The sequence below is a fragment of the Phyllostomus hastatus genome, unplaced genomic scaffold, assembly GCF_019186645.2.
Source record: "Phyllostomus hastatus isolate PE091 unplaced genomic scaffold, TTU_PhHast_1.1 phas_contig_40, whole genome shotgun sequence".
Taxonomy (NCBI): domain Eukaryota; kingdom Metazoa; phylum Chordata; class Mammalia; order Chiroptera; family Phyllostomidae; genus Phyllostomus; species Phyllostomus hastatus.
In genome coordinates, this window is record NW_025333872.1 from 1,617,832 (window position 1) to 1,631,290 (window position 13,459).

The following is a 13,459-nucleotide window of genomic DNA, read 5'->3' on the forward strand; positions in this document are numbered from 1 at the left end:
GCTACCCTAATATTAAAGCAGACAACCAGTGACTGTTCAAGAGGCCCCCACCCCACTTCTGTTCCAGTTCTTTACTGCTGCATAACACACTATCCCCATTGGTTCAACACAACCATTGTATCATGCTCCCAGACTCCGTGGGTCAGGAGCTCAGATGGGGCGAGACAGGGATGACTCAGATCTACCCCACAGTGTCTGGGCCTCAGCTGGAAAGGCTCAAAGGCTGGGGTGATGCAGGTCAAGGGGGCTAATATCATCCAGGGGCACCTTCATTCCCATGCCTGGCACTTGATGCTGGATGAAGTCGGGACCAACAGTCTGGAGCTGTTGGCCAGAACGTCTGCACGCAGCCTCTTCCTGTGTTCTCTCTGCTGCTCGTGGGTACTGGGTTCCGAGGGCATCCCAAAAAGTCCAGGTGGAAGCTGTTATCACCTTTTTTTTCTTAATGAAAGGTTATTTTGGAGATTTTGATTTATCTTTAGAGAGAGGGGAAGGGAGGAAGAAAGAGTGAGAGAAACATTGATGTGCAACAGAAACATCAATCAGTTGCCTTTTGCATGCCCCGCAACTGAGTACCTGGCCCGCAACCCAGGCATGTGCCCTGACCGGGAATCAGACCAGCGCTCTTTTGTTTCGCAGGCTGGTGCTCAATCCACTGAGCCACACCAGCCAGGGCAGCTGTATCACCTTTAATGAATGGCATAGCACCTTTTCTTCTGGAGTCACATAGATTCAAGGGAAGAAAATACAGACACCATCTTACAACGTGAGGAGTGTCAAGCCACATTGTAAGACCATGTGGGATGGGTGATCTTGTTGTAATCATCTTGGAAAATAATCTGCCATATTTTCTTTGCATAGTTCTCTCTTTCCTTTTCTTCTTGCCCTGTGCTTCCTCCTCTTGTCATTTTTCTTTCCCACTTCCTAACTCTTGCTAACATTCCTTAGCTCAGTTCAATGAACATTGGTTGAGTATATGCAATGAGATATGTGTCAGATCCACAGATACAGGCAACACCCTACTTCCTTCCTGCATCCTTCTATCTTTCCCTGGGGTATGGCCATTCCAGCTTAGAGACCACAGCTAGACTGTAATGAATGCTGCATTTGAGGACACATAGATCCGAGCTCACAGCCCTGGCTTTAGTTCCTTGCACTGCCAGCCATTAACAGAGTTTCATTCCTTCATTCCTTCAGTAAAAATGTCAGGAACACAATAGAAAACAAGACATAACCCTTAATAAGCTCATGGTAAGGAGACCCTGGGTAACCCAGTAGTCTCGGGTTTCTCCTAGGTAAATAGGGATATCTTGCAGGTTGGTAGTGAGGATTAAGTAAGATAATATATAAAAAATACATGGTAGGTACTCAAAATTGGTACCCACTAATTCATTGTAAGACTATTTGTGATAGAGAAAGACTGGAAAGAACTGAACTGATTATCAATACAGTACTGATGGAAGAAACAATGGTACAGCTACATAATGGAGTAATATACAATGGAGTAAAAAGGATGGAAGAACCTACGTATACACTGCAACGGAATTATCTCCAGGATATAAATGAAATAAAATGAGCAAGATGTGAGAGTGGGGTAGGGGTGGGGATGAATTGGTGAAGCACAAGGGATTTCTTTTAGGGCCTTGAAACTATTCTCTATGAGAATATAATGTGTGACACTACACGTTTGCCAAAACTCGTAAAACTTTACATTAGGAAGAGTGAACTTTAATGTACATAAATTTAAAAAATAATTTAGGAGGTCAAGGGCTCCAGGCAGAATGCAGATTTTGAAAAAATAGTGTAACTGTATGAAACAATCTCTCCAAAGGGGCTGGAGAAAAAGGGTGCTGACCTAAGTAACTCTGGAGCTGAGCTGTAAGACAAAAGGCAAAAGCCTGCGCATAAGAAGTCTCCTCTAGTTGTTGAAGTTGTTTCCCACAGGTGGTGGGTTCCTTACAAAGCCACCCTACATGTCTACTGGAAATGATAGTTAAGCAAATGTATGGCTGAGGGTGAGAGCCAGGTGTCTCACAGCTGGAGAGAAAGATTACAGATGAACAAGGGGGCAGGGGGTGCGGGTTAGGTGGGAAATGACTAGAATGATCAAGATGCCAGGTGCAGTAGAGTTGTAAGATGTCATGCATACATTCAAATTACACACTGAAATAGATAACTGTGTACATGCATGTTATTACATACCCACATACAATATACATGCATACATAAGTATTCATAGATATAGAGGGGTTAGGATTCATTCACACATATTTTTCCTTGCTTTGTCAGCTCAGAGAGCCTAGAAGCAATGACATTCCATTGGCCACAAGCACACCCAGTGCCCAGATCTTTGTTTCTAACACTATTTTTTAATAAAAGGAACCAAGGATCCTTAGAGAAATGGCTGATTCTAGGTCTAAAACATCATGTGCCAGAAAGTAAGCAAGTGCTCAATAAAACACATGATGGGAATTGTGTCATGGGACAGTGTAGCCAAAGTGGGAACAACCTGAGTAACAAAATAAAGTGGTACTGGGTTATAACTCGAAGTATAAAATAAGTATCCACAAGTCCATATTTATATAAGTAAATGACTCAATACATAAATGGGGGAGAAGAGACAAATCTGTGCAGAAGAATTTCAAATAACTTATGCGGATAACCTGCCTTAAGGAAGTAGAGCAAAACTCCCCATTCCTTAAGTGTGGACCGTGCATAATGACCTCCTTCAAAGAGCACACTGTGGGAAAGGGGCAAAGAGTAACTTTACACTGCCTAAGCTGCATGATGATCAAGATTAACATCAACAGTGATAATTCCTGTTGACAGCTTGTACCCTTAATATGATCTCATGAGGATGGCATTTTTACTTTTGTGGTCTTCCTCCCCAAGACCTATAACCCCAGTCTGATAATAAGAAAAAACATCAGAGACATCCCAATTAAGGGATATTTTACAAAATGTGGGGCCAGTACTCCACATTTTCAAATGACTTTGAGTACTCCACAGTACTCAAAGTCATTAAAAACAAGAGAAGTCTGAGAACCTGTCACAGGCAAGAAGAGTCTAAGGAGCCTGGGGTAATGTCAGGACGGCTTCTAGATGCACTTGTTCCCCAGACAGAACACTAAGGGGACGTGCAGGCACCGACAGACACCCATCCAAGCTTCGGGGGATGTCTGTCTGAGGGTGCAGATATGGCACTGACCAATTTTCCTTACCTTTTGTGACACAACAAAGGGCAATCCTTGACCTGACAGTGCCACACAGACAACAGGCTCCGGGCTGGGGTTGCAGCCATGTTAGGAAACTGGGTTCTGGGAACAGACCTCAGTTGGCACCCTGCCCCACCATTTAATTTTTACTTTGGGAAGATTTCTCAGCCTTTCTGGGCCTCTTTTCTCATCACCTGTAAAGTAATGATAGGAATTATAGTTGTACCCACTATCATCATATTGTTGATAAGGGACAAGCAAATAAGATAAAGTGCGTGGGGAGTTTGGCCCAGTACCTTAGTTAGCACTTAGATCTCAGTAAATGTCAGCCACTGACTAATGTACTTTGTATGATTTATTTAGTATATGTATTTTCTCCTGACAGAATTTTAAAAAATTGTTAACCAGGTATTAGAAAATTGAAATGACAAAAGCAGGCATCGAATTGTCACAGAAGTACTCACTACAGGGAACGGCTACCACACTATGTTGGAGACTTCAATGAAGAAGTTTGAATTGTTTTTTATTTCTTTTCTAAATTAATAGCTTTACTGTGGATAATTTACATACCATAAAATTCACCCACTGGAAGTGTAAAAATGTTTCAATGACTTTTTAGTAAATGTATACAACTGTGTAATAATAACTACAGTCCAGTTTTAGAAAATTTCTAACACCTTCCAAAATTTCTTTTTAAAGATTTTATTTATTTATTTTTAGAGAGGGAAGGGAGGTAGAAATAGAGAGAAACATCAATATACGGTTGCTGGGCGCCGTGGCCTGCAACCCAGGCATGTGCCCTGACAGGGAATCAAACCTGCGACACGTTGGTTTGCAGGCCACGCTCAATCCACTGAGCTACACCAGCCAGAGTTACCTTCCAAATTTTTCTCGTCTGTTTGCATTCCATCCTGGTTCCGATGCATAGCCAGCCTCAAGTGACTGATTTCTGCCTGGATAGATTTGCCTAGAAGTAGTTTCAGTTAAAAGAAAATACACTAGTAAACGGCCAGGCAAAATAGATACTATTTAGGAACAGACTTAACTTTTTAAAATTATAACAAGTTTATTTTTTAAAAGATATTATTTATTTACTTTTAGAGAGGGAAAGGGAGGAGTAAGGGAGAGAAACGTCAATGTGTAGGTGCCTCTCCAAGGCCACCTGCTGGGGACCTGGCCCGCAACCCAGGCTTGTGCCCTGCCTGACTGGGAATCCGACCGGCGACCTTTGGGTTCCCAGGCTGGCGCTCAACCCACTGAGCCACACCAGACGCGGCAATAACAAGTTTAAAGTTGTTTAAAGGTTGGTTATAGTTTTACGGAAATCATCATGAAGCAAAATGTAATTTAAAAAACAAAAAGATGAGAAGAGTTTCCATTTTAGGGAGGATAGGACTGAGGACACAGTTCTAGAAAGTGAGAGGAGAGTGGAACGCGAGTGTTAGATTATCTCGTTCGCCCCCGCCTCCCCCTGGAGATAGTGAGCTGCACACCTGCGCGACCCCCGAGCGCCCTTTCTCGCGCAGGCGCAGTGACTTCGGGCTCGCCGGAGGTGGGCGGGGCGCGGAGCCGGAGCCAGAATTCGCGTCGATCGTGAGCGCAGAGCGATTGCTTCTGTCTGTTGTGTAGTTATGTTGTCAAACAGGCGAAGAGGCGGCGGGAACCGGGGTCGGGACCTGGCTTGGTGCTGGTTGTAGTGGGCTATGGGGGACCCCGGCTCTTTGGTTCCGAGGGACCGCCGCGGAGGCCGGAGCTGGTGCTTGCGGCGCGTGGGGATGGACGCTGAGTGGCTCCTGCTGGAGGATGGAAACGAGGTGAGCGGGAGGCCTCGAGGGGTGGGAGTTAGAAGAAGCCGGGCCTGGAGGGGCCCGAGGCGCCCGGGCCCGAGGGCTAAAAGGAAAAGAAGGGGTGGGAGCGAGGAAGAGGAGAGAAACGCGAAGGGCCTGAGGGAAAGAAGGGAGAAGTGCGGGCGGTTGTGGGGGGAAGGGCCTGGGGTAGGAAGTGTTTCGGGGAAGTAGGGATCCTGTGGGAGGAAAGATGGGCCTCCAGGGCGAGCTGAGGAGGCCGGGTGCAGGAAGGAGCCGGGTAGGGGACGTGAGGACCCGCTGTGGTTTCGAGGGGTAGGAGGCGACTGACTGGTCTAGGAGGGAAGCGGGCAGCCCCACTTTGGGTTGCGCGGAGCCCTTTGGATCCCAACCTCGGCGGAGAGCGAGCACTTTCTCGAGTTTATTTTGAAAACGGTTGCGAGTTTTGGGTCAAAATACTCAAACTTTAATGTAAAAATACTTTCTTCCCAATTCTTGAGGAAAATGGACATTGTGGGGTGGGCCACATTTCTCCCGTGAGTCTCGGTTACTGCCGAGTGGCATCCCCTGAACTGGCTGGGGAGTGGGGGATTCAGAAACATAGAGGCTGCTTACATTGTTTTCCAATACGGTCATAAACGCAAAAAAAAGAGAGAGAAAAGGTGAGACAGTTTTTTTGGGGGGGGACATTTGGAATCGGGGGTGGTTCCAGAGGAGGGTGATGGAAGAGAGGAGGGGGAGTTAAGAGTGCTGTTAGCTTGCGGAGAGCTGAATTAGGGACAGCTGGTTGTGGCAGGGAACCGTTTGGGTTTTGGAGATAATTTGTGTGAAAGATAAAGAAGTATTTTATTATGTATGTATGTTTGACTAGACTTTCCTATAAACTATATAATCTCAATTTCGTTTCCCACGTATTTATTGAGTACTTACATTGTTTAGTGTACCATAAGGGAGCCAAAAAAAGATTTATGCCATCAACGAATTTATGGCTTGAGTGGAGAAAGAGGATTTTATACATAGTGAAGCAGTCTGAGAACATCAAGGCAGGCTGTATGATCAAGTGCCAAGATGAGGATTATTTAGCGCTATCTTAGAGCAGTGGTTCCTCAATTCAGAAGAGGGATTCGGGTCTAGACTTAAATGTTGCCAGATTAGTTGAGATGGTTAAAACGGTTACTTGTATTTGAAGAACATCATGAAGAAACCCCTGACCCCAAATCTCTTGGTCCCCAGGTGTTAGTATGTAAAAGTCTGCATTAGACATTCATTCTTTTAGTGAATGAGCATTTACCTTTCCTTGCACTTCCCTTTACAAAATCATACATCTTTGGGAAGTTTCACAAATGAAGATACTAACACCTGAATAATAGTAACTATGTTTTGTATAACGTTTGCACTTTAACATAATTGCCTAATCTGGGCCCCACACATATACTGTATTTCCACACACAACCCTTTATTGTACTTAGAAGTCAAGTGTTAACTCACTCCTCAGATTAAACTGCCTTGGATTAATTTATTACCTCTGAATAGCTTGGTAACACTATGAGTCTTGGTGGGAGGAGCGGAGGGCAGAAAGAATTAAAACATCTGCAGCAAGAACTAAAAGGCTTGCTTTCCTATACATACTTTAAACTGTTGGATAATTTCATCTGGAGAGAGACCCACAGAAATCAGATGGAATGATGAAGACACATGGGAGGATTGGCGTGTCTCCATCCTGGTGTGGAAGAGAGGTCTGTCAGGCCAGGCTGTGTGCAAGGTGGGGGTCTTAGGAAGTAGTCGGAGCATAGCCTGCAGTGTGTATGAAGAGAGGCCTGAATCAAAGCCAAGAGATGAAGTCTTACTTATTGTACTGGTCCCAAACCATAGCACAAGTTGGTGGGCACATGATTTGAAAGGTATGCTGATATCATTTGATTATAACAGCAGAGTAAGATCAGTTTCCTGCCTTCCCAGTTCACCTCAGTCTCAGATTTCACAGATAAAATAATAAAACACAGTTCCTCTCATTTCACTGTAGGGAATACTGTAGTAAATTGTCTGTCTGAATGTGTGTCTTTAAATTTCTTAAACTAGAGAGTTTTTTGAAAAAAATACTGCAAATTAGCTAGTACTTGGCCCTATAAGTATTTAGGCCTTTGTTACAAATAGAAAAACTTCCGGCCAAGATGGAGGCATAGGTAGACATACTGTGCCTCCTCGCACAACCAAAAGAAGGACAACAACACAGTTAAAAACAAAAAACAACTAGAACTGACAGAAAATCTAACTGTATGGAAGTCTAACAACCAAGGAATTAAAAAAGAAACATTTGTCTGGACTGGTAGAGGGGTGGAGACGGGCAGCTGGGGTAGAGAGGACTCGTGGCAATGCGGTTGGAGGACCCCGTAGGCAGTGGCTGGAAGAGTGGGGTGGGCAGCCCCACATTTGTGTGCAGATAAATGGGGAGGAACAACTGAGGAGCGAGACACACCATGTAACCCAGGGTTCCAGTGTGAGAAAAGAAATCCTCAAAACCCCTGACTGAAAAAACCTGTCAGGGTTGAGGTGGCAAAAGAATCACCCAACCTCACAGAACAGTTTGTTGGGGAGACCCACAGGGTCCTAGAACGTACACAGACCCACCCACCCAGGAATCAGCACTAGAAGGGCCCAGTTTGCTTGTGGGTAGCAGGGGAAGTGACTGAAAGTTGGTAGAGAGCAGAGCAAGCAGCATTGTTCTCCCTTAACCCTCTCTCCCATGTACAGTGCCAAAATGCAGTGATGTGGGTTGCCTGCCGTTGTGAACACCTAAGTTTCTGCCCCTTACTACTTAACAGGCATGACGAGACAAGACAAAAAAAAAAGGCCCAAATGAAAGAATGGATCAAAGTTCCAGAAAAAAATACAACAAAGCCATGAAGAGATAGCCAGCCTATCAGATGCAGAGTTCAAAACAGGTAATCAGGATGGTCACAGAATTGGTTGAACTTGGTCACAAACTAGAGGAAGAAAAATGAAGGCTACGAAAAGTGAAATAAAAGAAAATGTAAAGCGAACCAACGGTGACAGGAAGGAAACCAGGACTCAATTCAACCTCCTTCCCTAGAAGGAAGAAACAAACATTCAACCAGAACAAAATGAAGAAACAAGAATTCAAAAATATTAGGAGAGGCTTAGGAACCTCCAGGACATCTTTAAGCGTTCCAACGTCTGAATCATAGGGGTACCAGAAGGAGAAGAGGAAGAACAAGAAATGGAAAACTTATTTGAAAACCTAATGAAGGAAAACTTCCCCAATCTGGCAAAGGAAATAGACTTCCAGGAAGTCCAGCAAGCTCAGAGAGTTCCAAAGAAGTTGGACCCAAGGAGGAACACACCAAGGCACATCATAATCACGTTAGCCAAGATTAAAGATAAGGAGAGAATCTTAAAAGCAGCAAGAGAAAAGCAGTTACCTACAGAGGAGTTCCCATTAGACTATCAGCTGATTAAAAAGAAACTTTACAGGCTAGAAGGAGCTGGAAAGAAGTGTTCCAAGTTGTGAAAGTCAAGGACCTACATCTAAGTTACTCTATCCAGCAAAGCTATCATTTAGAATGGAAGGGCAGATAAAAGTGCTTCCCAGATAAGGTCAAGTTGAGGGAGTTCATCATCACCAAGCCCTTATTTTATGAAATGTTAAAGGGACTTATCTAAGAAAAAGATCAAAACTATGAACAGTAAAATTACAACAAACTTTTAACTATTAACAACCGAACCTAAAAGAAAAACCCCAACAAACTAAGCAAACAACTAGAACAGGGACAGACCCACAGAAATGGAGATCACATGGAGAGTTATCATTGGGGGAGTCTGAGTGGGGAGGATGGGGGGAAAGCTACAGGGAATAAGTAGCATAAATAATCTACAAAATAAATATAGGGAGGCTAAGTATAGTATAGGTAATGGAGAAGCCAAAGAACTTATATGTATGACCCATGGACATGAACTAAAGGGAGAGAATGTGGGTGGGAGGCAGTGCACAAAGGTGGAGGGGAATATAGGGGGAAAGTGGGACAACTGTAATAGCATAATCAATAAAATATATCTTTAAAAAAGTAGGTGTCTGGGAAAAGCCGTAGTGTCTCCATTTCCCCCTTTTTCTTCTCGTGTGTTTGGCTTACATGAAACTGGGGACTAAGAGGGTTGGAAAAAGGGAAAGGATGCTTCCAGAATATTTGCTGGTCTTTTGGGAAACAGTCAGTGTCATTCCCAGGAGGAAAGGGATAGGATTAGTGAAGGTATGTAAGGACAAGATGATCTTGTAAGGACAGGATGGTTGTGATGAACTGACACCAGTGACGTCAGTTCAGTAAGCTCAGAGCTTTGCAAAGTTATTGTACAGAAAATGGAAATAACCCCAACCTATGAGTTGGTGGTTTGTTAGCACTCAGTTCCCATGGGAAATTTAGTTTTGTGTTAACAAGTGATGCTGGGATATCCAGGTAAACTCACTGCAGACTTTTAGCCATGGTTCACTAATGTAAATTTTAGGACCAGACAGTGAAGGGAAGGACAAAACAGTTTTTCCTTCCTTTTCTGGATCCAGAGTCTGTAGGAGACAGTTTCAGAAAAAGGCACTCATCTCCCTTTTCTGTAATACTTTTCCCAGCCCACTCCCAATGGCAGTCTGGCTGTCTCCCCTCAAGTATTTAAATGGAGTATAGAATACTTTCTTTATTAGAAATAAAGCTATCTAAATGGAAATTCCTGCTGAATATGGATGACAGATACATCCTTAAATACTGCATTTTTAAAGGACATATATGTATATTAATTCAGAAGAACCTTCATAGTTAATGGACTTTTTGGCAAACTGTCAAAGAACTGAAAAACTTTGGACTTAGGGTTTTGGTAGAGGTGGTCACCACAGAATTTTAAAGGCAAACAAATCTGACTGTGAAAGGTCCTGGTTACTTGTTGCTCCATTGTTTCCAGTGGTAATGACCCAGTTTCCAACCTCTGGCCTCAAAAAGACCTGTCTTGGAAACTAGGAGGACTCATAAGCAGTATCTCTTCATTTATTCACAGATATTTACTGAGCAGCATGCCAGGTACAAAAATACAGCAGCACGTGAGACAGATAAGGTCCCTGCTCATGAAATTTATATGCTGATATGAAGGAGACAGAAATAAACAAGCAGGTTAGTTTTGGCTTGTGATAAGTGCATGCTAGTAATAGAAAGAATGCAGTGGGGTTGGACAGGGGAGTAGAGAGCAGGCAGCAATTTCAGATAGGGCCATCAGGATAGGCCCTAAGAAAGATGAAAAGGGGCCCATGTAAATGTCTGAGAGAAGAGTGTTCTAAGCAGAGCAAACCAGTGAAAAGACCTTCAGGTGGCAGTGAGCATTTCTGATCATAGCATGAGATAAGACTAAAGAGGTGGAAGGGTTTTGAACATGCAGGGCCTAATAAGCTATGAGAGGAAGCTTGGATCATTGGAGAATTTTAAGGAAAGGGAAATGATCTGATTTAAAGTTTTTACATTACCACTCCAGTTGTTGTGTGAAGAATAAAGTTAAGAGGACCAGCCCAGGAGCAAAAACAGTGTAACTGGTGGAAGCCAGGTTGTTTTCCTCCAAGCACATGTTTGTTGATTTTAGAGTGGGGTGGGAGGTAGGGGAGGGAAGAGAGAGAGAGAAAAAGGGAGAAAGAAACATCAGTGTCAAAGAGAAACATTGATTGGGTGTATGCACCCTGACTAGGGATCAAACCTACAACATAGGTATGTGCCCTGACCAGGAATTGAACCTGTGACCCTTCAGTGTACAATACGACACTTCAACCAACTGAGCCACCCACCCAGGGTGAAAGCCAGGTTGTTTTGACTTTGGTAGTGACCTTAGAGATAGAAGTGAAGAGATTTAGGACATACTAAATTACAGGCAGTAGAATTTGCTGGTGATTTTTTTATTTAAGATTTTATTTATTCATTTTAGAGCGGGGAAGGGAGGGAGAAAAGGGAGAGAAACATCAGTGTGTGGTTGCCTCTCACGTGCCCCCCACTGGGGACCTGGCCTGAAAGCGAGGCATGTGCCCTGACTGGGAATCGAACCAGTGCCCTTTTGGTTCACAGGCCAGCACTCAGTCCACTGAACCACACCAGCCAGGGCTAAATTTGCTGATGATTTGAACGTGGGTTGAAGGACAGAAGAATCAAAAATGGCTCCTGAGGTGTGGGCTAAGCAGATGGTTGGATGACAGTGTCAGTTACTGAGATGAAAGTCCATAGAGGAAGAATAGATCAGGGCAAGGAGAGTCGTGTGGTCTTTGAGGGACTGAGGAGGACAGGGATGATCCTGAAAGATTTTCAAAAGGAACAAAGAGGGCAGCTTTTAGAAGACCACAGATCACTTGACCTAATGTCCCCGGATAAGGTGTGGTATGGATCATTAAAGAGGAGGTGGCTTGTGCACCAAGAAGAACAAGCAGGGAACGCTAAGATTTGGACCTCAGAAGAATTTTGTTTTCTTTCTTGACAGGGTTATAATGAACTAGACTGGTGCACCAGGACAGTATGACAGATGTGAATTTGTGCTTCTTTGCAACCTTTTCCAGGGACCCTCATGCTGTCCTTGTGGATGAGATGGAAAATATGGACACAATGCAGACTTTGCTTGAATTTACAGCTGGCTAATGGGTGTATCCAGAACAATGTTTCCTAGGCTTTTCTGAGAGCTTTACCTTTGGCTACGTCCTCTTTCAGTCTTGTATCTGTATCTTGAATGAAGGTACAAAGGGCATCATATCACTTTGGTGGGTGACTCATAGTTGGAAAAAGTAATGAGTATGTCTGATGGCAGATTAAAAATTCATAAAGGTCTTGACAAGCTCATGTAATAGGCTGAACTAACAAGATGAAATTTAATAGGAGTCAATATAAGGTCTTGCACTTGAATCCAAATTTACCAACTATCAAGTATATGGGGTAGAAAACACATGAGTTAGTATAGCAATTCTTGGGGGAGGGTCAGACCAAGAAATTTAACCATTCCTAAGCCTGAAGATACATTGACAGCATAATAGAACTTCTATGAAAGCAAATGTAATTTATATGCTCCAGTGATAATATTTAGAACTAGGAAAGTGATACTTGGTTTCAACTGTGTAATAGAAATTAAGTTTATTTTTCTTACTATGGCATTCAGGATAGCAAAGACCCATTAGGATAGTGAAGAGACTCAAACCTATGCCATGAGCAGTAGGTTGAAGTAACTGGGAACACAGGGCCAAGAAAAAGGAAGACTTGGTATACACTACAGCTCCCATGTGGGAGAAGAACTGGAGATTTTCTGATGATGTCATGGCAGAGCCGGGGCCAGTGGATGGAATTTATAGTGAGAAAGATGCCAAGTCAGAGCTATTAAAAAACTGGACAAACTATCTTGTATAGAGGCCATGGTTCTTGGCAGTATTTAAGACCAGTTGATGAGGGTGTGCAGAAAGAATTCCTCCATCTCATTACTTTTGAGGTCCTACCACCCCTGACATTCCATGAGTAAATCCATTCAGCTGTCTCTTTTTGTCACAGCTTCTTGCCTTTTTCTACCTGGTGGCCCCCATGGCATCTGAAAGAGGAGATTGCCGATGAGCTGCGTGGGTTTCGTGGGAATCTGGTTTCGTGAGTCAGGACACGCATATACCACTGGCTGACAAGACTGTAAACCCTTTTATCAGCACAATGGCTGATGGTGTCTCTTACGTTGTTGTTGTCTCCTTAGGTGACTTTAGGACGAGGACTTGGTGTTACATACCAACTGGTATCAAAAATCTGCCCTCTGATGATTTCCCGAAACCACTGTGTTTTGAAGCAGAACACTGAGGGCCAGTGGACAATTATGGACAACAAGGTACAGGAATCTATAGACGCCTAATGATTTTTATTGAATTTTTGTTTGTTTTTAAATTGCTTTTTGTCTGTGTATAGGTAATACATATCCACAATTTAAAGATTCAAAAATATATTGTCTCCCCTAACCACCCATTTGTCTTCCCAAGAGACAGCCACTTCTGCATGCTACCAGAGATTGGATTATGTTGAAATGATTTCAAAGGACTTGAAGTTAGTTACTCTGGGAACACCTGAATTATGGCAGTAGTTCTTACTCCAGGAACTAGACTAATTTACTGGGAAGGATTGGCCCTTTGTAATTTGAACCGTGGGAATCCAGTGAAGATTCTGGAGCATGTCTGTGGTTCGGGACATGGGGAAGAGGGAGGAGCAGAGTTTACTGCACCCAGTTCTCCCCCTCCCCACTCCTGTCAATCAGAGCAAACCATCTCCCTCTTCCTTAAACCTGTTTCATGTATTGGTGTTCTGAGGAACATTTTATTCAAAAAAGGGTTTTTCTGCTTTAAAATTTTGAAAAATGTGAATACTAAGGAAGGCAAAATAGTGTATAAAGCCTAGAAAT

The 13,459-nt window shown here is 43.4% G+C and overlaps 1 protein-coding gene across 2 annotated transcripts in view; it reads left to right on the forward strand.

Annotated features, from left to right (window-relative positions):
* Window positions 1–4,795: 4,795 nt before the first annotated feature.
* The window catches only part of RNF8 (ring finger protein 8), a 36,187-nt gene continuing 27,523 nt past the window's right edge, over window positions 4,796–13,459 (forward strand). For both annotated transcript variants that reach the window (XM_045843831.1, XM_045843832.1), the window contains exons 1-2: window positions 4,796–5,029; window positions 12,767–12,895. In XM_045843831.1, the coding sequence (XP_045699787.1) occupies window positions 4,919–5,029; window positions 12,767–12,895 (240 nt within the window). In that variant the 5' untranslated portion in view covers window positions 4,796–4,918. The remainder of the gene's footprint in view (window positions 5,030–12,766; window positions 12,896–13,459) is intronic.